We start from the raw sequence: 23,631 nt of genomic DNA, 5'->3' as shown, positions 1-23,631 counted from the left end.
GGGGTCTCCGGGACCTGTCTACTTCCTGGTCTGGTCATCAGCTAGGCCTTCTCTGGGGCTCGAGACTCCCTGGCAGGTTGCTGTCTGTGGAAGACACAGGCCCGCTTACCCCGAGCCCTGAACTGACAGTGAGCCCCTCGGGCTGGGCCTGAGCCCAAGCTCAAGGCTGGGATGAGCAAACCCACTGCTCACATCCATACCCGAGGAGCCAGCATTCTGATGAAGCCTGCTGGCCTCAGGGTCTGGTCACCGCATCCCTCATCCCTTCAGTTTCAGCTGCTGCCTTGTGGTCTCCTAGTGATGGCTGCGTGGCATCGAACACTTCTAAGGACCGGGAGTTGGCTGCCCAGCTCCGACTGCTGACCCTCCTTCTTGCAATAATTTGCATGAGGTCTCCCTGTGATCGCCACCTGCCCCTCAATGCATAGCAGCTGGTGTTCACGATGCAGTGAGTACTTGCTGTGGGATCTTGGGCAGGTCGCCTATCCATTTTGGACCTTGGTTTCCTTCTCTATAAAACAGGGATAATGGTACCTGAAGTTGTTTTGAGAAATAAATGCCACTGATAAATGTCAGCGACTGGGAGCAAGGCCATGCGATGCCTCAGGGGGTCCCAGATGCACACACGCTGGGGGAACTGACAGCAGGCCCGTCAGAAGGGAACACTCCGTCTTGTCCCCACCTCGCGGTCTCCAGCAGTGCGTCAGCTCCTGGAACATCTTGCTGATGTGGGTTCTGGCTGCTCTCCACCAGTGTCCCCTCCACCGGGGGCCCAGCCTGCCAGGTGCTTCACATTGGCCCAGAACTGGACACGGAGCCACGTGGGGGACAAGCCCTACCCACTCAGGCTCTGCACATGCTTGGGGACCTGTCAAACTTAGTGTCCATAGTGGCCACACGCCCTTTTACTGTCCCACCAGCAAAATCCAAGAGGCTTCCAATTTCTCCACACCCTCCCCAACACTGTCGTCTTCCACAGTCTGTGTTTAAAAAGATAATAAGCACCCCAGTGGGTGTGAAGTGTAAGCACCCCAGTGGGTGTGAAGCGGCATCTCCTATGGCTCTGGTTTGCATTTCTCCACCACGACGTTGAGTGTCTTTTCACATGCTTACTGTCCACTCCCGCACCTTCTTTGCAAAAATGTCCATTCAAACCCTTTGCCCATGTTAAGACTGGGTTCTTGGTCTCTTTACCCTGCCATGCGCTGAGGTGAGGGTTGAGGGTGGAGCCAGGCTTTGCTTTGTTCTGCATGGACCATGTCAGGTTTGTCCTGCCTGTTGAACATCCAAGTGCAGGTGCTGGTCAGCCATTGGTGTCATGGTGCGGAGCAGCACTGCAGATAGGTGGCTGATAAAGCCATGGACCAGGGTGACATCTTCTGGGACCAGAGCCGAGCAGGAGCCCAGGCCTCGCCAGCCTGGCCCCACAGGTGGCTGAGCTCCTCGAATGGAGTGCTGCCTGAGGCCGCTTTAAAGGGTCCGCAGAAGGAGAGGAAGTGCTCTGCCGACCATGTGTCTGGTCAAGTCTGGTGCCTGGGCTATAGAAGGGACTCTTACAACACAGTGGTAAAGAGACTAAGAACCCAGTCTTAACATGGACAAAGGGTTTGAATAAACGTTTTTGCAAAGAAGGTGCGGGAGTGGACAGTAAGCATGTGAAAAGACACTCAACGTCGTGGTGGAGAAATGCAAACCAGAGCCATAGGAGATGCCGCTTCACACCCACTGGGGTGCTTACACCTCACACCCACTGGGGTGCTTACACTTCACACCCACTGGGGTGCTTATTATCTTTTTAAACACAGACTGTGGAAAACGACAGTGTTGGGGAGGGTGTGGAGAAATTGGAAGCCTCTTATATTTGCTGGTGGGACAGTAAAAGGGCGTGTGGCCACTATGGACACTAAGTTTGACAGGTCCCCAAAAGTTAAACATAGGTCTGCCGTGTGACTCAGTAGTGCCACTCCTAGGTGTATGCCCGAGAAAACTGACGTGTGGGGGCACAGACACCTGAGCAGGAGTGCCCACAGCAGCCCATGGCAGCACGACCCACCGTCGCCTCAGCCAAGGCACCTGGTAGCCATCCTTGATACCTCCCACCCCACTCCCCATCTAATCCCTGAGCAGGTGCATCCGGAGCTCCACCTGCAAACAAACCCAGAGTATGACGACATCTCACCTCCACCCTGAGACTGCTGGGCCCAAGCCCTTCCTTTCTGCCTGGATTACTGCGGTGACCTCCCCACGGCCTCCCCCTTCCACCCTTGTCGCGCTCCACACAGCGACCTCTCGCTGTCAACTGGCTGTGCTAGTCCCTGCTGGAAAGTCTCCAGAGGCTTCCTCACTCACTTAGAATAAACGCAGACCCCCTCCGCTGCCGACAAGGCCCAGGGAACTGCTCTGCCACACGACCCTCCAGCTCCTCGCTCACCGGACCACAGCACGCTGGCGCCCCTGCTGTCCTCTCACCACAACTACCTTGTTCCCTTCTCAGGGCCTCTGCACCTGCTGTTCCTCTGATGGGAATGTTCTTCCCTGATCTTGGTGTGGCTGGTTCCTCTCACTCAGACCTCAGCTCACAGCCACCTCCTCGGAGACGGTCTCCCTACCACACCCTAAAGCAGCAGACAAGTCACGCCATCGCATCGCCCTGCCATCTCCCGGGTGCTTTCACCCACCTAGGGTCGCCAGAGAACACCGAGGCCTTGAGAACAGGGGCCGTGTCGGTCTTGAGTGTCGCTGTATCCCAGGGTTTTAAACAGTGCCTGGGCACATAATCCATTTTACAAACCAAGTAACTGACCGATAACTACAAAATGTGGCTGGAGGCAGCTCTGGCCTGGAGGCCCTGCTCTGGGCCTGGCTCCCCAGAGAGGAGCGGCGTGGCCCCAGGAGGCTGCCTGCTCTGCGGCCCTGGAGCCCTAGGAGCCCTCAGGAGGCAGCTGCGGTGACTGCCGGAGTGAGCAGCCGGTGGGACCGGGCGGCACAGCCCGGGCCGTCAGGGGCACGTGAGGGCTGGTCAGGGAAGAGCTGTGCTTATGGATTTGCCACCTCAGCCTTGTACAAGGACCAAGTCTCCAGTTAAAGAAAAGCCACTTTACTTGGAAAGAGGTGGAGTAGGGGTTTGGAGACAGTGGCGTGGCCTCCTGAATGACACTTCAGTGATGTCTGTCTCTGCCACTTACAGCAAGACCAGCTCTTCCTTCATGTGTCCAGTGGGGGCGGGAGAGCAGGCTGAGGGAGGGCACCGGTCCTGAGCCCTGCCCTGCCAGGCCTCTCGCTCGCGGCCTCAGGGGAGCGCGGGGCTGGGGCAGTGCTGCCCCAGGAGCTCTGAGCGCGCCTGCCCTGGGTCACACTGGAGTGACAGCCGGATGGGGACTGGGCGCTCTGTGACCCACCCCGGGCCTCTGGCAGCACAGCTGTGAGCGCGATCCTGGCTGGACGTCTGGGAGGCACGGAGGGTTACAGGTTTCTTTTGAAGGGATAAGAACAGAGGACTGGAAAGAGGGAAGGGAGGAAAAGCAAACAAACAAATCAGGAACCAAAGCAGCAGCTCTGAGCAAAGAAAGGGGAAGTGCTCTGACAGGATCCTTGATGAACATCCTCAGAAATAAAACAGGCCCAGCTGCCTGTGGTCGCCTCCAGGGGCCTGGGGGTGGGGCGGCCAGACGACCACTGAGCCAAGGACCAAGGAGGGCCCGGGAGCCCCCATGACGCCCAGCTGGCACGAGCCTCTGGCCAGTCTCTCTCGCCGGACTCCCTGACTCCAGCCAGGTCAAGTGACTCCCTCCTAGCATGAATTTCCCAGCCTCAGGAGTACCGCCTGGGATTCGGAACCTTTGGGTATCATTCTTCCCGATGAAATTCAGCATTTCTTCCACCTTCTAAGTTGTTGAGTGTAAAAACCAGGCCTTTCCACTTGCTGGGTCACTGTGGTGCTTCACAGTGACCCGTTCTCTTCCTCCTCCCCACCAGCACTGTCCCCATGCACAGCAGTCCCTGCCTGGGGCATGTTCTCTGGGGCATGAGGGCCCCTCACACATCCCAGGCCCGTGGCCGCTGCCCATCCTGCGAGCTGGCCCATTCTTTCCCCTCCTCGCAGTCCCTGGTTAACAGGCCCTGGGGCTGAGAAACGATTCTGTGCGAACAGTTCACACACTTCAGTAAGCAGCAGACGGGCTGCGGGCTGCGAGGGGCACAGGCAGAGGGCTGGGCGTGGACAGCAGGGAGCTTAGTGGAAAAGGGGACACTGAGGTTGGCTGAAGCATTGGAAAGACCACCATGCTTCCCCACGGCCAACCTCACCCTTTCCAGCCCCAGTTTGCAGCCCCTTCCTTTCCATGGCATGCCTCTCCTCAAGAACCTAGCACAGCTCCCCATCATTCGTCTGATAAACTGTTCTATTATTATTTTCTTTACTGATATATTACAGAGTCAGAGGAAGGGAGAGGGAGATGGAAATACTGATGAGAGAAAACATCGATTGGCCCCTTCCTACACCCCTCCCCCCCGGGGATCAGGCCCACAACCTGGGCATGTGCCCTGACTGGGAATCGAACTGGCGACTTCTTGGTACATGGGTCGACGCTCAACCACTGAGCCACACTGGCCGGGCAAAACTGTTTTATTATTTAAAAATTAGAATTTATAAGGAATTTTTTAAAAATCACACACACAGAGAAAGGATCAATAGTCTGACACTCTAGCTACATCCACAATCACGAGACTCTCTTTTGTTTCTGTCTCTTTCCACGTGCTGATTCCCCTAGTGTAAGGAGCCACTCTGTCCATGCCGGGACTTCCCACCCTGCCTCTCTGAACGCTGTTAGCGCCTTGTCCGTGCTGGCCTCGCTCCGGCCACCCTTACCTGCTCCTGGCAGGCAGCTGGCGAGCCCTGCCGCCCCTCCTGCCCTGTCTCTACTCTACCCTGTCAGTAGTCTTCCTGGGAGCACACAGGCCAGCCACGGCCCTTTCCAGTCGGTTACTTCCTTCAGATGGGCCCCCAGGGCAGAGCCCATAAGCTCTCACCCTCGGTCTCCCCTTTACGCCCTCTCAATCTGCTGCTTCCCCCAGAGCGTGCTTGCGTGAGCAGATACCTCCTCTGAAATCACCTCCCCAATGCCTACACCTGCCCCAAAAGTCCATGAGTAGCCATTTGTCCCTTCTTTCGTTCCTTCCTTCCTGCCCTCACTCGACAAGGACGCCAGGCCCTGTACTCAGTGCTGGGAATAAGCCGTGCATCTAGGTCAAGGCTGTGAGGGAGCTGCCCGTCCAGGAGGGCGAGGGGCAGTGAGACCAACAGGTAACCACTGCCTGGGGTCAGAGGTCTGCAGGAAAAGAAGGGCCCTGTGCGAGGGCTGGGAAGGCCACACTGGGAAGCAGGCCAGCCTCTCTAAGCCACGTGACGATCGGCGCAGGGAAAGGTGTTTGGTGGCGGGATGCAGTGTGTGTGCACGAGTGTATGTGTGCGTGCATGTATGTGTGCGTGTGCATGAGTATGTGCACACGTGTGTGCATGAGTGTGCGTGTGTACATGTACGTGTGTGTTTGGGGTGAGGATAGGGTACCAGGGGGTCCTCGCAGTTGTTGGAGGAGGTTTAAATCTCCAGGTCTGAGACCTGGGAGCATTTAGCATGTTGGCTCTGCTGACAGAGACCACTGTCTACTCCTGAGCCCTCTCTCTTACCTGACAGAACCTTCCCCACCTCTAGGCTTTGCACACACCATTCCCTTCTCCCCTCATCCCATCTCCACCCCCACCTGATGGCCTTCCACTCATTCCTGGCAGGGAAGTCACCCCCTGCCCCCAGTACTTGGTGTAGTCTTAATTACACCAAGTATGCCATGTTGAGAGGAGTATTTCTGCACAAATCCTAGAGCTTCCTAAGGGTGGGAGTCATGTCGAAATAATCTCAGGACCCCTTGACCTGGCAGATATTGGGCACTCAGGGCCCTTTGCTGACCCAGAGGTTACGAATTCTTTCTTTAGGGCATCTCGCTATTTCCACCAGAACACCCGGCAGCAGCTCCTACTCAGAACCCACGGGCTGCCGGGCTCCCCACAGCCTGGGCTTTGACGTCTCGGCCACACGATTACACGCCGGCAGCGAGAAAAGTCTGACAGTACCGGGGACAGTCACGCAGACATCAGTGCGTGGCCACCACCGTAGAAAGTCAGATCTACACACAGATGACACTGGACAAGAACGCTGGGCACGGAGGTGGCTGACTTGTTGGGTCGGCGAGGTAATGAGGGAATCGTTTTCCGTCTTTTCTATCGCTTTCTCTGAGTGTTTCTGTATGATTCCCCCACATGTGGAAGATGGATACATAAACAGACCTTTTCAACTCTGTGATGAGTGCTGTGACTCTCGCTGGTCCAAGTGCCGGCCGGGAGCCAGTCGTCCTGCCCAGGGGCGAGATGCAGAAGGACAAACGAGCCCTGGGGACAGATAGCCCCCAGGCAGGGGAAGCACACAGGACATCCAGGGGAGGGCAAGTTGGCTGTGGGGTCCTCTCCCACAGTTAAGGTAGCACCTAGAAAGTTGCTGAAGACCCTAGACAAAGCAGCTGGGCATCTGCCATGGCTATCCTTTTCCACAAAAAAGGCATGCCAGCTGGGCACAGGCACCTCTGCCTGCCAGTTTATTTCCAGCTGCATGTGGTTGGGCCAAGGGGGGTGACAGGGAGGGGTGCGAGGGCAGGCAATGCATGGGGCTGGCTGATGGCCATGGTCAACAGCCGGGGCCAGGCCTGCTGGTGCTGGGGAGGACGGTCACTGCAGCATTTGTCCAGACACAGCCAGGCCCAGCCAATGTCCAGGGTGACCCCAAGTGCCATCCCGGGCCCAGGCTGCTCCAAAATAAGCATCTTGTTGGCAGAGGGCGTGCATGCTGGAGACTCTGGGACACCCTTATTTGTTCATAATGCCCCTTTTTAGGCACACAGCTCAATTCTAGTTTGGGGCCTATGTTTTGGTGGTAGAATATTTTTAAAGAGTCTTCACAAGACACTTATTTTTTGTTTATTTCTCAGAGTTCTGACAGAGCCTTTGGCACGCAGACTGTAAACAAGACAGATGCAGAAAAGTCTGCTGGTCTGGCCTGTCCTTCGCACGGGGGTCTCTCTGCACTGTGCACGGACACGGCATTCTCTGCCAGGGATGAGCAGGACCTCTCCCCAGGCCACGGGACCAAGACCTGTTCTCTTCAGAGGGGGGCTGGCACCAGGGGCAATGACAACAGATTTTAGCCTAGTCCTACCAATGGGAAGGCAGGCCCCCTGCCCCCGGAGGTAGCCCGACCCGAACTATGACCAAAAGGAGAGCGGAAAGAAGGCCGAGAATGCTCCTGACGCCCATGGGTGCCCCGCGTTCACAGGCCACCCCACTGCACTCCACTGCCCCTCGCAGGGCATCACTGCGCCTCCTTCTGGGGAAGGAAAGTGAGAGCAGAGGGCTGGTCCCAAACCACTGCCAGGAGGAAGCTGGGCACCAGGCTCCGTGTGTCTGCCTCCCAAGGCCCACTCTCCCTCCTCCAGCTAGAACAGAGAAGGAGCTGGGTGCGGAGATGAAGACAGGGAGTCCAGCCTCAGTGTGCGAAGAGCTGCAGTCAGGCGGGCTGCTGGGACACTTCCCAGTGCTGACACCTGCCTCCGCGCAGGCTCCTGCACTCACCATGGGCAAGTCCAACTCCTCTGGATGGTCAGAATCCAACGTCCCCAGCAGGACGGAACTCTTGCCCGCGCCCTTTCACGAGGCAGCCATCCGGGCCCTGCTGCTCACTGCCCACCCCCCAGCTGGCTGGTGCAGGGGCTGTGGGAGGACACGCCACCTCTGAGACACACCTGGTCTGCCAGGCCACCTCCCACACCTGCTCCGTGAGCCCGGCTGTGCAGTGACTGGAGGGAAGGACGCGTGTTTATGGAGATGAACACAGCACCCAGGGTTTCTTCTTCTCAGGCCAGATAATTTCCATCAGCTCCCAGTTGTTAGAGGCTGCAGGAGAAGCGGGTCTGAGTCCTACTGGTCCTTTGACAGTAAATCAAGCGTGTTTAGATCACCTGGACGCAGGCCAAGGCTGGGGAAAAGGGAGGGGCATAAATAAGGAGAACAGGAAGAAGCCTCTCAAGCTTACCTTGAAAAATATTGATGTTTATGGAGTAACTATGTGACTGTCCGAAGCTGTTTGGTTTTACATAAAAACAGTCAGCATTTTCCCCCAGCAAGGAACGCATCTGAGCTGTGGAAGTATAAAGACAAATAAACAGGCAGCTCGAGCCTTCATCAGGGTTCAGGGAGCAGCACATTGTCTCCAGCTGTCCTCCAGGATGAGGGGGGTGCCTTCAAAAGGGCCAGGGCGGCAAGGCCTTTCATCCTGCTGGGGACCAGCCCGGCCCAGCGCAGGGAGCGCCGTGACCGCTGCGCAGGGAACATGTGAGCACCATGGCGACTTCCTCCCACACGTGCAGCTGGGCTCCTGGGCCGGGTAGGAGTCTTCTCAGCCCTCCCCTTCTCCCCTTCTTCCTCTGCTCCGCAGCCTCGGGTGCCACCTGCTCATCCACCTCCTCCGATCCCAACAGACAGGGTCACCCCTTCTATAGAGAACAAAGACCAAGGAAGAGGCGATGTGTGTCCATGGTCACCAATGGGTGTGTGTAGAGCTGGGATGGGAGCCAGCACTAAAGAGCACAAACACCAGTGCAAAAGGACAGGCACTTTCGGACCCGGGAGGGTGAGCAGGGATTCGTGGCAGGAGCTCCGGGTGGAACCCAAGTCCCCAGTCAAGGGGCTTAACACATAGCCAGGACCTAGGCTCCTCCCCAGCATCTTTGTCAGCTCAGAAAACTCATCCATTTTCTTTAAGAAGTGTTCTGATGTCACATACTGGAATAAACGGTAATTAACGAGTTCACATCTCTTGAGCCCTTGTTACATGCCAGGCACTGTAGTCTATGCTCCATAAAGCTCTTCTTATTCAGCCTCTGCCTCATCCTGGTCAAAGAAGCACCACTATCGACCCCACCCAACAGACGAGGAGGCTGAGGCCCAGGTGAGGCTGCGGCCCAGAAGGGAAGTTACTTACTCCAGGCAACACAGTGAGCGAGGGATGGATCCGGGATTCAAAGCTGGGCAGGCTGATTCCCTCCCTAGGCTTCTTCAGGGCGGGGTCTAGTCACCCATCTCCTAATCGTGGGCTCCCTCCCAGCCCAGGGCACGGACAGGGCAGGTGTTCATGACACCCTCGTGAAATGAGCGAATGGTGTGGTCTTCGGCTCTCAGCGCTACCTGGAGGCTCTAGACCAGCGGTTCTCATCTTGTGGGTCGTGACCCCTTTTGGGGTCGAACGACCCTTTCACAGGGGTCGCCTAAGACACAATAGTGGCGAAATTACAGTTATGAAGTAGCAACAAAAATAATTTTAGGGTTGGGGGTCACCACAACGTGAGAAACTGTACTAAAGGGTCGCGGCGTTGGGAAGGTTGAGATCCACTGCTCTAAATGCTCACACTCCACCGCCCCCAACCTGACCACCCCACAGACTCCTGAACTGGAACACATGTCCATGTGGGTGGCCGTTGACCATCCCCGACTGAACTTGGCCAAACAGACTCTGGAGTCCACCCCTCTTCTCTCTCCAAAATCTTCCCTAGCCTAGTAGCCCCATCTCAGCCTAACAGCAGAGCCATGCGGAAAAGCCCGGTGGAAGCTCGCCGTCAGCCTCGATCCCTCCTTCCCCTCACCTCTCACACACCTGATCCATTAGCAAGGCCTGGCAGCTGTTTCCAAACACAGTCGGAGTCCCACCCCTGCTCACCTCCACCACGATCAGCCTGGACCGAGCCGCCGGCGGCTCTGACCCAGACCACCACCGCGGTCTCTCTCGTTCCCTGTAACACATTCTTTACTTCACAGTCAAAAAGCAAACCCCCCCTTAATTAAAATGTCAAAAAGACCGTGTCAACCCCTGGTTAAAATGTCCCATGGCTTCCCAGTTAATTGAGAATAAAATCCCAACACCCTTCTAGGTGTCTAAGGATCTGCATGACCCGGCACTGCCTACTCCTGACTCACCTCCAGTCCCTCTCCCTCACTCCTGGACCTCAGGGCATGCTAACCTGTTCCCAAACTCGCCCAGCTTGCCCCTTCTTGGGACTCTGCGCCTGTCCTCCCTTTCCATCCGGAGGAAAGATCTTGCCTAGATTGTCAAACAGTGGCTTCCTCCTCCTCCTCTCTGAGGCCCCTTCACCATGCTGCCTCCCCTAGAATGTGAGCAGACCTCTGAGACTGCTTAGACCGGTGCAGTGTGGCGGGATGGACTTCTGAGGCTGGACCGCAAAACTGTGCACTGTGTCTTGTCCTCTTGGGACCCAGCTGCCATGCTGTGAGGAAGCCCACACCAGGCCACGTGGACAGACCAGAGGCTGCCCACAGTGCTCTGGCTGACAGTCAACATCAACCACCAGACATCAGCAAAGAGGCCTCCAGATGAGTCCTGCCCCTGAGTCAGACATGCCAAGCCTTCACGTCCTCTCCATGGAGGCCCAGACACGGGACCAGAGATGAGTTGTCCCTGCTGAGCCCTGTCTGACTTCCTGACACACAGAATCCACAGCAGAGTAAAATGGTGCTTTATGGCACCGAGGGCAGGTGGACTTTATGCAGCAGTAGTACTAGCCTACCACCCTGTCCAACCACCCTTCTCCCATCACTCTCTATCACATTATTCTGTTTTCTTTAAACAAAAATATATTTGTATTGATTTTTGAGAGAGAGAGAGAAACACTGATATGAGAGTGAATCATCGCTCAGCTGCCTCCTGCACGCCCCCTACTGGGGATCGAGCCCACAACCCGGGCATGTGCCTTGACCGTGAATTGAACCGGGACCTCTCAGTCCATGGGACGATGCTCAACCCACTGAGCCACACCGGCTGGGCTGTTTTCTTACTTTCCACTGGATTTGACTTGACTGAACTTGAACTTTACTGAGTTACACTGACTTGTCTTTCCCCACCCCCACTACGAAAGCCCCTGAGCGTGGGGAAGGGCTGCCTGTTCCCCACTCGCTGTACCCAGCACACAAGACTGTGCCAGGCACGCGGCAGGTGCTCAGAGCAATGTCCTGCAGTGTACAAGTGGGTGTGTCCTAGGGGAAGGTTTGGTGTCATTGCTGACACAGCCTCTCTGCTTGTCATCAGAGTGGTGGACATTTCCGTCTTTCCCACAAACCGGGAGCCCCGTGGCAGATGCCCCTCTAACTCACTTCATTGCGGCCGTGTGCCCAGCACGGAGGTTTGCTGAGCAGTAGGGCCCAGGTCACAAGGCACTTTTACAAACCCGTTTATTTATTCATTCATTCTACAAATATTTACGATACACCTACAACATGCCAGACACTGCACTAGATCCCAAGGAGGAAGAAGAAATAAATAAGACAACCTCTGCTTTTGGGGGAAGAAGAGAGGACCCAGCCCAGAGCCACAGCAGAGGTGTGCGAGACATGGTCACAGGAGCAAAGGGAGATGCGGGTTGTATCTCAAATGATGAGTGAGTAGGACCGCACCAGGGCCACGCTGAGGGAGGAGTCACAGGGGAGCAGCTGTAAACACAGGGATGTAAAGGGCTCTATGGGCTCCAGGAAGGCTGGGCCAGAGGCACCCTGGGGAGAGATGAGGGGAAGAGGCTGGCTGGGCCCTGGCCTGGGGGCCCTGTGAGTTGATGCACAGATAAACTGGGGGCTACTGTGAAAGTGATGGGAGCCAGGAGAGAGGGTTGGAAGAACCAGGCTCTTGGTGTGGCCACTGGCATTAAGACAATGTCCTGAAGGAAGCTTAGGATGACACAAGATTCCTACACAGGTGGCAAGCTCCTGCTTTGGCTTGGGGAGGCAGTACAGGCTTTGGGGAGGAGGTGCCCACCCCTAGGGTAAACTCTCTGGATGGAGGGTACCCTCCTGCCCTTTAGCATGCCTCCCACCAGCCTGGCTTGACAGATACTGCAATTTCTGGATGCCTTTGGTGACTCCGAAACTCATGGGGATGCACAGCTACCACCCCACAGAAGGCAGGCCCTTCCTGAGCCTGGCCAGCCTCCCAGAGCTGCGGCTGTTCTGGGTGCCATGGGGCAGGGGTGGGCAGTGGCCTTGCACTGGCAAATGCATGGTCCTGGGCTCTGGGACCAGCTGCACCACTGCCGGCTATGTGATTTTCCATAGCTCGCTTCCCTCTCTGAGCTTGCTCTCCTCATGTGTAAGAAGGGGACACTCGTGGCTTCTGCCTGCGGATGCTGTAAGGACGTGAGCACAACACCCGGGGCCACTCTGGTACGCAGCAGAGATCCTACCAACGCTCCTCATTTCACCTACGTGAGGGGCACCTAGCACAGGGCCAGGCAGACAGTAGATGCTCAAAACATGTTAACAGGAATGTAGACCTGGTTAATGAAGAAACTTTTCTGCTGAACCTGGCTATAGATGACTTCTCTTCATCAGGAAAAAAAAAAGTGCTGAGGAGCAAGCAAATCCAAACTTCAAACTGCGAGCAGCCGAGAAACATATTTTTCGTAAGTCAAGGTAAAGACCAGGGTCGAAGCAAACATCTGGCTAAGTGAACTAATGGCTTTAGAGAAAAGGAGCCTTGCTTTGTGGGGACGGGAAGAAATTACTCACTGCTGGTTTCAATTTAGGATGAAAAAAAAAATCTGAGTCTATTAGCCTAAATATTGCTCTTACATCCAATTGCATGGAGTTTGGAATAATATTTTTCAAACAGAACTACTGCTATTTCAGTAATTACAATGCTAAAAGCAGTCATTTGGGGTGGAGCAAGGATCTCATCGTGGTTTGAATTCCCTCTGGTGTCATTTTCTGTTATATTTGAGAAATTCCTCAATAAAGATGTCAAATAGAGAGAGGGTTTTGTTCCCTGGAGGACAGAGTTGGCCACCCTCCAGGACACAGTCCCAGGCAAGCCATCTCCACAAGAAAATAACCTCTTTTGCTCAAAATAAAAGAAAAGGTTCAACTGTGAAAACTCCGGCAAGAAAATAACCCTTAAGCCATCAGCCTGGGTTCTCCTAATTAACTCGGAATGCTCCTCGGCCTCGGCTGGTCAGGGTCTATGCCAGCCCTCATCCCTCAGGAATTCAGTGGCCGTTGGGAGAGGAATGTTACACCCGGACAAGACTCCTGACCCAGACTTCTGGAGACGGAGCAGCAGGAGATGCAAAGCGGCCTAACTGTCCCCAGTAGGTAACGGGTTGTGGGTGGGGCTCAGGCGACTGACCAGAGATGGTCAGGACTGCACAGGGCAGCGAGAGCCTTCCAACAACTCGGCCTCTTGCCGCCCCCGGCTCCCGCAGGGGCAGGCCTTCTGCTGGAAGTTCCCTCAGGCAGCATGAGCACAAGTCCTCCTGAGACAGAGCCGGCAGCCAAACACCACAGCTGATTGGCTGCGAGCAACAGGGTGAGGTAGGGACTGCAGCAAACAGGAGTCCACCCCCATCCAAAGGGACACAGCTCATGCCAGTAGCACCACGAGACCGAGTGTGCCCCTGCCCTGAGCCCTACTCTGAGGGACCCCCTCCTGTGGCTGCAGCCCTCCCTGTGGAATCCGAGGTTCACAGAGGGTCATGTGCACCTAGAACCCATACCTGCCCTTCTAGACCACATTCTGGGTATCTGAGACCCTACAATTCCCTGTCCAAATGGCTCCATGCCTGTCTGTCCTCTGAGGGACAGATGACACTTAGGACCAAGCAGTAGCACAGGGGAAGGTGGTTTGGGGGCAGAGCCAGAGCTTGAGCGTTCAGACAGTGTGTCCCAGGCTCCTGCCGTGTGGGACAGAGCCAGGGGCGAGAAAAGGGGGCGGGAGCAGGCATTGGTCACATCTCCGCTTTCTGGCACCCACTCCAAGGAATCTTAGAATTCTAAAGTCCAGTCTGGGCCTCCCAGGTCAAACGGTAGGAATGCCTGTCAAGGTAGAAGAGATTGAACGGGTTCTGGTTCTAAAGCTTTGTAATGGCATTTACGTATTTAGCCACGTGGGATATGAGCCTCGATCTGTACTCCTGCCAAAGCCCCATAAATGTCAGGGGCTAGGTAACTATGGCCAAGCAGGAGCAATGCTAAAACTAATGATTTTTATGTGACATCCTGTGATTTTTAAAATGCTGACAAATCACTCAGTGATGATGATGATGAACACTGCGGGGATAAAGCAAGTGCGCAGGCTGGCCAAAGACTGTGGGCTGCCAGCCTGCACCTCTGCACCAACAGGAGAGCACCAGCCTGCACTCTACGCCAACAGGAGGGCACCAGCCTGCACCTCTACGCCAACAGGAGGGCACCAGCCTGTACCTCTATGCCAACAGGAGGGCGCCAGCCTGCACCTCTGCGCCAACAGGAGGGCACCAGCCTGCACCTCTATGCCAACAGGAGGGCTGCCAGCCTGCACCTCTGAGCCAACAGGGGGGCGCCAGCCTGCACCTCTGCGCCAACAGGGGGGCACCAGCCTGCACCTCTGCGCCAACAGAAGGGCGCCAGCCTGCACCTCTGCGCCAACAGGAGGGTGCCAGCCTGCACCTCTGTGCCAACAGGAGAGCTGCCGGCCTGCACCTCTGTGCCAACAGGGGGGCGACAGCCTGCACCTCTGCGCCAACAGGAGGGCGCCAGCCTGCACCTCTGCGCCAACAGGAGGGTTGCCAGCCTGCACCTCTACGCCAACAGGAGGGCTGCCAGCCTGCACCTCTGCGCCAACAGGAAGGCACCAGCCTGCACCTCTACGCCAACAGGAGGGCGCCAGCCTGCACCTGTGCATGAGCTCCCATCTGCACACAGCTCACCACACCTACCTCCGTATTTAACTGTCACAAGGACCCTTGAACTCAGGTATTACCAGCCCATAACTGGAGCTTGGAGGGTGTAAGCGACAGATCCCAAACCATAAAGTCGCGTGGCAGTGCCAGAATGCGAGGCTCCACCCTCATGCTGCCAGCCCAGCTTCCCCCTATGGTGTCACTTGCTTCTGCCAGTGTTCACCCAGCCTCCGTGATCCCGACACTGACCCTGGCACTTACCCCTGCAGCATTTCCTGGATGAGGGAGTTAGGCTTGGGAGGTCACGCAGCCAGTGTGGTTCAGGTTGGTACGAAGATGTGACTTCCCTAGCGCTGGAGTTTGGTCTTGAGAAGGAACAAGCCCAAACAGAGTCCGCTGGGAAGGTCTGCCTCTGCTGAGCAGAGCCGCAGCAGGGCCTCGTCTCGGCTGCGCACGTGCGAGCTACAGCCATGTGCAGCTGCAATCTGCGCTTGGAGGTGGGGGAGGGGGATTACCCAACTCTTTTTTTTTTTTAATCCTCACCCAAGGACAATTTTGCATTTATCCTCAGATAGAGTAGGGGAGGGGGAAGAGAGAGAGAGAGAAACATCTATGTGAGAGAGACATGTCAACTGGTTGCCACCCATAGGACCCCAACTGGGGCTGGGGACAAACTGCAACTGAGGTATGTGCCCTTAGCAGGAACCGAACCTGGGACTCTCTGGTCCACAGCTGACACTCTAACCGCTGAGCCAAACCGGTCAGGGCAGGATACCCAATTCTTTAAATTAATCAGTCTGAAAATAATCTATTGTGAAAAGAACGTCGTTGAAACAATGACCCACACAGACTCCACCATCAGTCTGGAGGCACTGGGGGCACCTGCCATAGCCAAGAACAAAAGCATCGGCCACGTGCTTCCGCAGAGGTGAAGAGTGCTGTGGCTGGAGGGGCAGCCGTGCTGAGACAGGCCCAGGGCTGCAGGCTCTGGCCCCCACCAGGTCTCGGAGGCACCAAACAGCCCTGTCATCTCTCTGAAAGGCAGGCATCAGACGCCCGTTTCAGTCTGAGAGCTCAGTGCCCTCTGCTAGATGCTCTCCATCTTCGATCACATTCAGTGCTCACAAGAACCCTGACAGATAGGGACTGAGTTCCAGCTCACCTGGGGAGGGGGGGGCTGAGGCACGGAGGGCTGTCCTCTGGACCATAGGGCCCGCCAGCTCTGCCTTCAAGGACTAACCAGTTACTGAAATGTACTCTTTCTATCAACTCAAAAGGGGATAGACTGCTAAAGCTAAGGGCTTATGCTTTTTGGAGGACTCAATAGATAACACTTGGACGGTAATTACCTCGGCATCTGGCACAATAAATGTTGTACAGTCCGTTCTTTACAATCTAATCAAAGGCTCTGCCTACTTCCGCAGCCCCACCTCCCACCGTTCTTGCCACCCACCCTGAGTCCGGCCTCCAGGAGCCGCCCATAGCTCACAACACTGGCTGTGCCCTCGTCCCAGCAAGCTGCTCCCCAACCTCTGGAGACCCTGCTCAATGCAACCTTCTCTTTAAAGCCTTGCCCCCTCGAAGGAGTCAGCCCTACTCCCACCCCCACTGTCGCCCATGCAGGGGTAGCTGTTCACAGGCCCTCTGGGCTTCCACGGCCTGCTGTCCAGACCTCTGTTTCAGAGCTTATTGTGGGTATAATTACATGTTCACAGATCTGTTTCCCATAACAAGCCCATCCGAGATGCACCAGGCAATAAACAAAAACAGGCAGGGAACCCAAGGCTAACACACCATGAAGGGGAAAAGTCCAGAGCATGTGGGACATCATGCTCCCCGTGCCACCCACCAGCACACCAGCTGGCACCGAGGAAGGGGTGCCGAGCTGCAGCGAAAGCCATAAGTAATCCAAATGATCCTTTGACCCAGTAGTTCCACTTCTGGGAAGAGCTGCTAAAGCAACAACTGGGAAAATGAGCAAAAAAACAACAACATTGATGTCCACAATAACCTCTAGATTTTGATGGTTAAAAACAAACAAACTAAGCAAACAATCTAAATGTCTACCCACCAATGGGCAGCCAGGTCACCCAGAGTAATACTAATGCCTGTTTGTTGACTATTTGTACCTGCTATGTGCCGGTCACTTCACTTCACCCTCACGCTCAACTTGGTGAATGAAGTAGGCGGCATAATCCTCCCTGGTTTACAGTGGGGACGCCTGAGGCCCACAGGTCACGATGACAGTAACAACCATCGTGTTGAGAGCCCTGTATCGGGCATGCTTCTCAGCTGCCTGGACTTGGTCTCTCAGTCACTGCTCACAGCAGCTGGCGAGGTAGCTGCTCCTCACAGCCTCGCTTTACCTAGTGACTGAGGCCCAGAGACATTAACGTATTCACAGCCACACTCCTGCCAAGTCCATGGTCTCACCCCCTGGGCTGCAGTCCTCATGCCCCGGGTCACTCAGCAGCCAGTGGCAGACAAGTGCTTAGGGGACAGTCACTTCTGCTTTGAGACCATGTGCTTTTTGCCATAAAATGTTCCTCGTTACAAACTGCAAACTACCCCTGTGATGGGTTGAATTATGTCCACCAATAGATGCTGAAGTCCTAACTGCCAGCATCTGTGAATGCAACCTATTCTGGAGATAAGTTCTTTGCAAATGATCAAGTTAAGATGAAGTCATTAGATTAAGCAGTGATCCAATATGACGATGTACTTATAAAAAGGGAACATTCAGATACAGAGAGAGAAATGCACAAGCAAAGACGATGTGAAAACACAGGGAAAACATGATATATACACAAAGGAAACCCCGAGGCTACTAGAAGCTCGGAGCGAGGCCTGGCACAGAGTCTCCCTCTGGGCCTCTGAAGGAACCAACCCTGCTGACACCTTGACTTCAGACTTCTGGTCTCCAGTCCCGGAGAGAACAAACTTCTGTTGTTCAGTCACTCCGTTTGTTACTTTGTTACAGAGGCCCCAGGTTTTCAGTTGCCTATCAGACTACAAGGCAACTAGAGAAATGGCAATAACAGGGCCAGGTAAACATTTCTGAGGTTCCCATGATGTGAAAGGGAAAAACAAGGGACAAAACCATGCTGAGCACCTGATCATTACAGTGAGATCACACCTCGGTGCAGAGAGAAGACTGAAGGGAAATATACCAGGGTAATGAAGATGCTCCCCATTTTTTTGTCCCTGTTCTACATTTTTCCAATGTTATCCAGCAAGCTTGCATTACTCTTATCAATTTTATACAACTGGCTTAAAATATATGATTGAACCATGAGACTCTGGAGGTACAGAAGAATCCTTGTTATGGGCTGAATTGTACTCCCCCAAAAATCCTTGTTCAAGCTCTAATCCCCAGTACCTCAGCCTGTGGCTGTATTTAAGACAGGGCCTTTTCAGAGGTAATTAAGTTAAAAATCGGTTAGGATGGGCCCTGCTCCAGTATGACTGGTGTCCTCATAAGAGGAGGAGGTTAGGACACACAGAGAAAGACACCATATACGTGCACACACAGAGAGGTGACCATGTGAATACCCAGTAAGAAAGTGGCCATCTGCAAGCTAAGCTGAGACGCCTCAGAAAGAACCAAAGCAGCCAACACCTTGACCTCAGACCTCCTGCCTCCAGAACTGTGAGAAAATAAATTCCTGTGGTTTAAGCTCTCCAGTCTGTGCTATTGTATCATGACAGCCCCAGAAAACGAATACAAACACACACACAACAACAACAAAGGAGAGCAAGCTTCCCGCAGCCCCCAACACTGCAAGTAGGAGCCGAGAAACAGCAGGGTGTGCCTCGCAGGCAGGGCACGGCTGCAGACTCACCCAGGCAGTTGTGTCCATCGTGTGCCAGCATGAAGCCATCAAAGCAGGTGCACCTGTAGTTCCCCGGGATGTTGATGCACTCGTGCACACAGCCCCCGTTGTAGTAGTCATTCTCACACTCGTCGATGTCTGCAAAACGAGGGGCATGACAGGTGTCAGAGGAAGAGCCTGGCGTCCCCTTTCCCTCCACCACTGAAGCCATCTGGACACGAGGGGCTAGAGGATGACTCAACAGGCATTCACGAGAATCCTTGCTGGGGAGCTGGGGACCCAAAGATTACAAAGATGAAGATCATGGCTCTGTACCAGGGCTGGCCACCACCTTGCAGAGCTGAGCCATGTGCCAGACATGCGTGGGGTCCCTTCCAGCAGGCACTGGACAGCCACACCCAGCTCTGCCTTCCTCCAGAGCCTCTCAACAATAATAGCACGTGGGGACCCTATGTCAAACACCCCCAAAACTGGATCTCTTCAGCCCATGTGAAAGCCTCCCACAGGTGGAGGGCTCATTACTAGCGAAACAGGAGGTATCAAATAAAATGAACTTCGCCTACCACCAAAAAGTACCACTTCTGGAATGAGAGAACGTCCATACACTCCCCCCAAATAGTTTCCTTCCACATCAGCATCTGAAGCCTGAATTTCTACGGCTCCAGTTTCCTTGTTATGACAAAGGCTTCTGTCTCATAAACAATGGCCAATGGCCGCCGTAAAGGTCACCCTGTTTGCTGTTTTCAGTCTTTTTAAAAATGTTTTCCATCAGGGGTGAAAGGGCTATCAGCCCCGGCATTCCAGAGGGATTTGAGAGACTTGGAAAACAACAGGAACACGCCCAGTTAAGATCCATCAGGCCGCTTCCATCCCCACGCCCGGCTTGGACCGCCATGTGCCACTATCTCTTCGAATCCCACAGGAACTCAGTGACGCAGGCCTCAGGGTCCTCACTGTCCAGTGTCACAAGAGCACTGGGGAAACAGAGGCACCGGGAGGCCAACACTCTGCCGGAGGTCACACGCCTACTAAGCAGTGCAAGTGGGGTTCCCGCCGGTGCCGCCTGGCTCCGGAGCCCAAGAGGCCTAGGCCGCAGCGTCTGTGGGGGCGGTGGGCAGGGTGCGAGGCCCCGAGGCCCCGCGCAGCGTCGCCGGGGCGCCCGCCTGCCTCCTGCTCTGCCCCGGGACACCTCGTGGGCTCACGGGTCTCAGCCTCCACCCACCCGCGCCTCCACAGGTAACGGCGAGAAGCGGAGAAAGGGAAGATGGAAGCGCCCGGCCGTGGGACCGGAAATGCTCCTCGGTGGAACCGGAAGTGCCCCAGCGAAGCACGACCGGAAGTGCCTCGGAAGATGTTACAACCGGGGAAGAATCGGTCCGTCTCCTTCGCAGTCGAAGAGGGATTTTCAAGTGAGTTCCAGCTATGAAAGCTGGGATGGGGCAGCCTGAGGAAGAGAGGGGCTAAATGCAGACCTGGCCACTCCTTCAAATGCCTGGGGAGCTGGCGCCAGGAGACCCTCCGCGCATGCTCTCCACACTGGTCTGGAGGGCGGAGCTCCATACAGTAGGGAAAAGCCATGGGGGAAGGTTCACGTCCATGGGTAGGCTTGTCCATCTGGAGGACAGTGGCTGTCTCAGGAGGTGACCAAGCACTGTCTGGACACCTGCCTACAGGAACACTGCCAGCAGAGGAGATGACTTCAGTGAACACAGCAGCATGAAAGCTCCTGAACGCAGGGTCTGGGCTGTGCAGCCCGCCCACAGGGCCACCACGAAGGGACAAACTCGCCTGGATCTCCCAAGATACAGGAGACCTCTTCCTAACTTGCCGGCAGTGGCCATCAGCATCGGCTAGGAAGCTGGCTCAAATCTGCAAGTCATTTCAATTGTTTTTAATCAAATATTTAAGACATTCTAAATAACATTAAAGGAAGCTATAAGACTTCATGTTTGAAAAGGCACATGGGTTTATAAAGACTGAGATATTGATTACCTCCCAGTCTCTGCAGCCCTGACCTTTCACCAGAACCCCAGGTACACCAGCCACTTCTCTCCATAAATCTTCTGTAGACACTCCAAAGGCAGTGTGGTCCAACGTTAGCTCATCAACCTGCACTTATTGGGATGCCCCATCCAGTGAAGAGCATTATCCTTCCACCTCTCCACTGACACCTAATCAACTACCAAGGCACGGTTTTCCTACACTGTCCACACAGCTACAGTCTGCCCACTGGTCACCCATTACCACTACTATCTGATCTGAACTAGCAGCCCCCAAACTCTTCCTTTCCTCCTTTCCTTCATTCAAGAAGGTGACTGTAGAAGGTGGCCTGGCCCCAACTCTGAGAGTGGAGCTTGCTCAATCTAACCCAAACAGTGCTCTCAGGGTGGTGGGCACATGACTTATGTTGGAGAAGTCTGCCTGAGGGAATGGACTTTTATTTTATGCTTGGGTAAAAGAATTCTCTCTCTCGCCTTCTCTCTCTGTACCTTAGAAGGAAGCATGCAGGTATGTACTCCTGAAACATACACCAGCCCACTTACCGATCCTCTGGAGTAGGTATCTCAATTCCATTTTACGGTTGAGCAAACTAAAGTGCACAGAGGTTAGGTAACTGCTTAAGGTCATGCAATAAGTGGTAGGGGCAAGGATCAGAAAAAAGTTCTTTCTTTCTACAAAGCCCATGTCCTTCCTAATAAATTAGAATGCCCATGACATGCCAGGCATTGGCGAAGTACTTTATACACGTTATTTCACCCTTGGCACATTTATATTGTATATCAAGAAAGTATTATCCAATCATCCAAACACCCATTCATTCACTCATCCTTATGCTTGCTCTACACACCAGTCCATCTACCCAAATCACCAGCCAGCTATCCACCCACCCATGATCCACCCATCTAGTCACTGCATTAGCTGTCCATTCAGACACCCACCCAGCCATCCTTCCATTTGTCTATTCATGCAAAATTTACCCATCTGAATATCCAGTATCTGACCATTCTGTTTATCCAATCACCTATTATTCACTCATTTGTTTATCCACCCAAACATCCACCTATATATGTAAACATACATCCACCATCTAAACATCCAGCCAGATACCCCCCCTTCTATTCATCTAAACATCTCAACATTTATCCATCCAAACTTCCATTCACTTATCCATCCAAACATCTATTCATTCACTTAGCAATTCCTTCAAACATCATTCATCTGAACTGCTTATAAAATATATTCAGTGGGATTTTCAAAAAGAAGATGTTAGGACAAAAAAAGAAATGAAGGTTGAAGAATAAAAGAAAGCTGGTGATTGTATGCAGAAATACATTCAGTAACTTCAGCACAATTTCAAAAGGTAGGCCACAAATATGGCTGTGCGCTCCCTAGAAACCAAAGCAAAGAAGGAAACACAGTTACAGAGTCACCACATCCATAAAGTGCACTACGACCAGCTATTTTAATGGTGGTAAAGTCTGAGAAAAATGCTTCTTCCTCTGATTACAATAATCATACACCCCACTTTGCCTGTTGTCTGGGTATAATTATTAACAGCATACTTTTCACTATCAAAATGATAAACTAGCCCTGGCCAGTTTGGCTCAGCGGTTGGAGCATCGGCCTGCGGACCAGAGAGTCACGGGTTCGGTTCCCGCTACCAAAAAAAAAAAGAAAAAGATAAACTATTTGATCACCAGACCCATAAGGCATTATAAACAGATCGTTGAAAAGTCAATAGAACAGCTCTAGCCTGTTCCCTCCTAGTGTAGGTCACATAGATACTAATGGGCTAAAGAGTGCAGGAATGCTTGATGCTCTCATCTCTTCCTGTATTCCATCCCCAGGGAGTTCCTCCTGCATCCGAGTATCAGAACAATCAGTTCCGTTCAAATCCCCGGCCTGAGTGCTTATCCAGGCTTCTGAGGCCCGCCTGCTTTACCTCAGCGTCCTGGGCAGAGAGCATCTGCTCACAAGTGAGCCTCCCCCTTATTTCCTATGTCTGTGTCTTGAATTTTTGTTTTTTTAAGATCATGTGAGCCTCCTCCCTTCTTACAGAATAGATAAACACACAAACAAATCAACTAAACAACATATCTGCCAAAGCAAGTGGGTTTATTATTGTAATAAACATACCCCCAAGACTCACGAGCCCTGAAGGAGGCTCTGTAGGCCATCAAAATGCTCATCAGGCTTGGGTGACTTTTTTTTTATCCTCACCCAAGGACACCCTTCCATTTTTTGTTCAGAGTGGGAGGGGGAGAGAGGAACAGAGAGAGAGAGAGAAACATCGACATGAAAGGGACACATTGAGTGGTTGCCACCCGCACAACCCAACCAGGGCCGGGGACAAACTGCAACCAAGGTACGTGCCCTTAGCGGGAACCGAACCCGGGTCTCTCAGGACCGCAGGCCGACGCTCTAACCGCTGAGCCAAACCGGCCAGGGCATTTTTTTAAATTGATTTTTGACAGAGAAGGAGGGAGAGGGAGAAAGAGATAGAAACATCGATGAGAAAGAAACATCAATCAGCTGCCTCCTGCATACCCCCTCCTGGGGATTTGGCCCACTACCTGGGCATGTGCCCCAACTGGGAACCAAACTGGTGACCTCCTGGTGCATGGGTGATGCTCAGCCACTGAGCCACACCAGCCGGACCAGACTACTTTTTAAGAACCATTAAATCTGGACAAAGAGGATGGAGTGAGGAGAGGATAAAGTAAAGGAGGGGGCAGAGCCAAGCTCTCTGGATGTTTATTCTTAACAGACTGTGTGGGTTGAATTGTGTCCCCCCAAAAAAGATGTGTTGATATCCTAACCTCCAACATCTGTGAATGTGACTTTATTTGGAAATAGAATCTGTGCAGATGTAATTAAGTTAAGAGGAGGTCCTATGGAGTAGGGTGGGCCCTAATCCAATGACTGCTGTCCTTCTAAGAGGAGGGGAATTTGGATACAGACGCAGAGGGGATGTTAGGACAGA

The 23,631-nt window shown here is 53.9% G+C and overlaps 1 protein-coding gene across 1 annotated transcript in view; it reads right to left on the bottom strand.

The window, feature by feature from the left end:
• The window catches only part of SCUBE1 (signal peptide, CUB domain and EGF like domain containing 1), a 119,661-nt gene that overhangs the window by 78,405 nt on the left and 17,625 nt on the right, over positions 1 to 23,631 (bottom strand). Inside the window, exon 3 of the mRNA XM_036250757.1 lies at positions 18,657 to 18,785. Coding sequence (XP_036106650.1) covers positions 18,657 to 18,785 — 129 coding nt within the window. The remainder of the gene's footprint in view (positions 1 to 18,656; positions 18,786 to 23,631) is intronic.

Source organism: Molossus molossus, unplaced genomic scaffold (assembly GCF_014108415.1).
Source record: "Molossus molossus isolate mMolMol1 unplaced genomic scaffold, mMolMol1.p scaffold_m16_p_10, whole genome shotgun sequence".
In the NCBI taxonomy this organism is placed as follows: Eukaryota; Metazoa; Chordata; class Mammalia; order Chiroptera; family Molossidae; genus Molossus; species Molossus molossus.
This window is presented reverse-complemented; position numbering and strand designations above follow the sequence as displayed.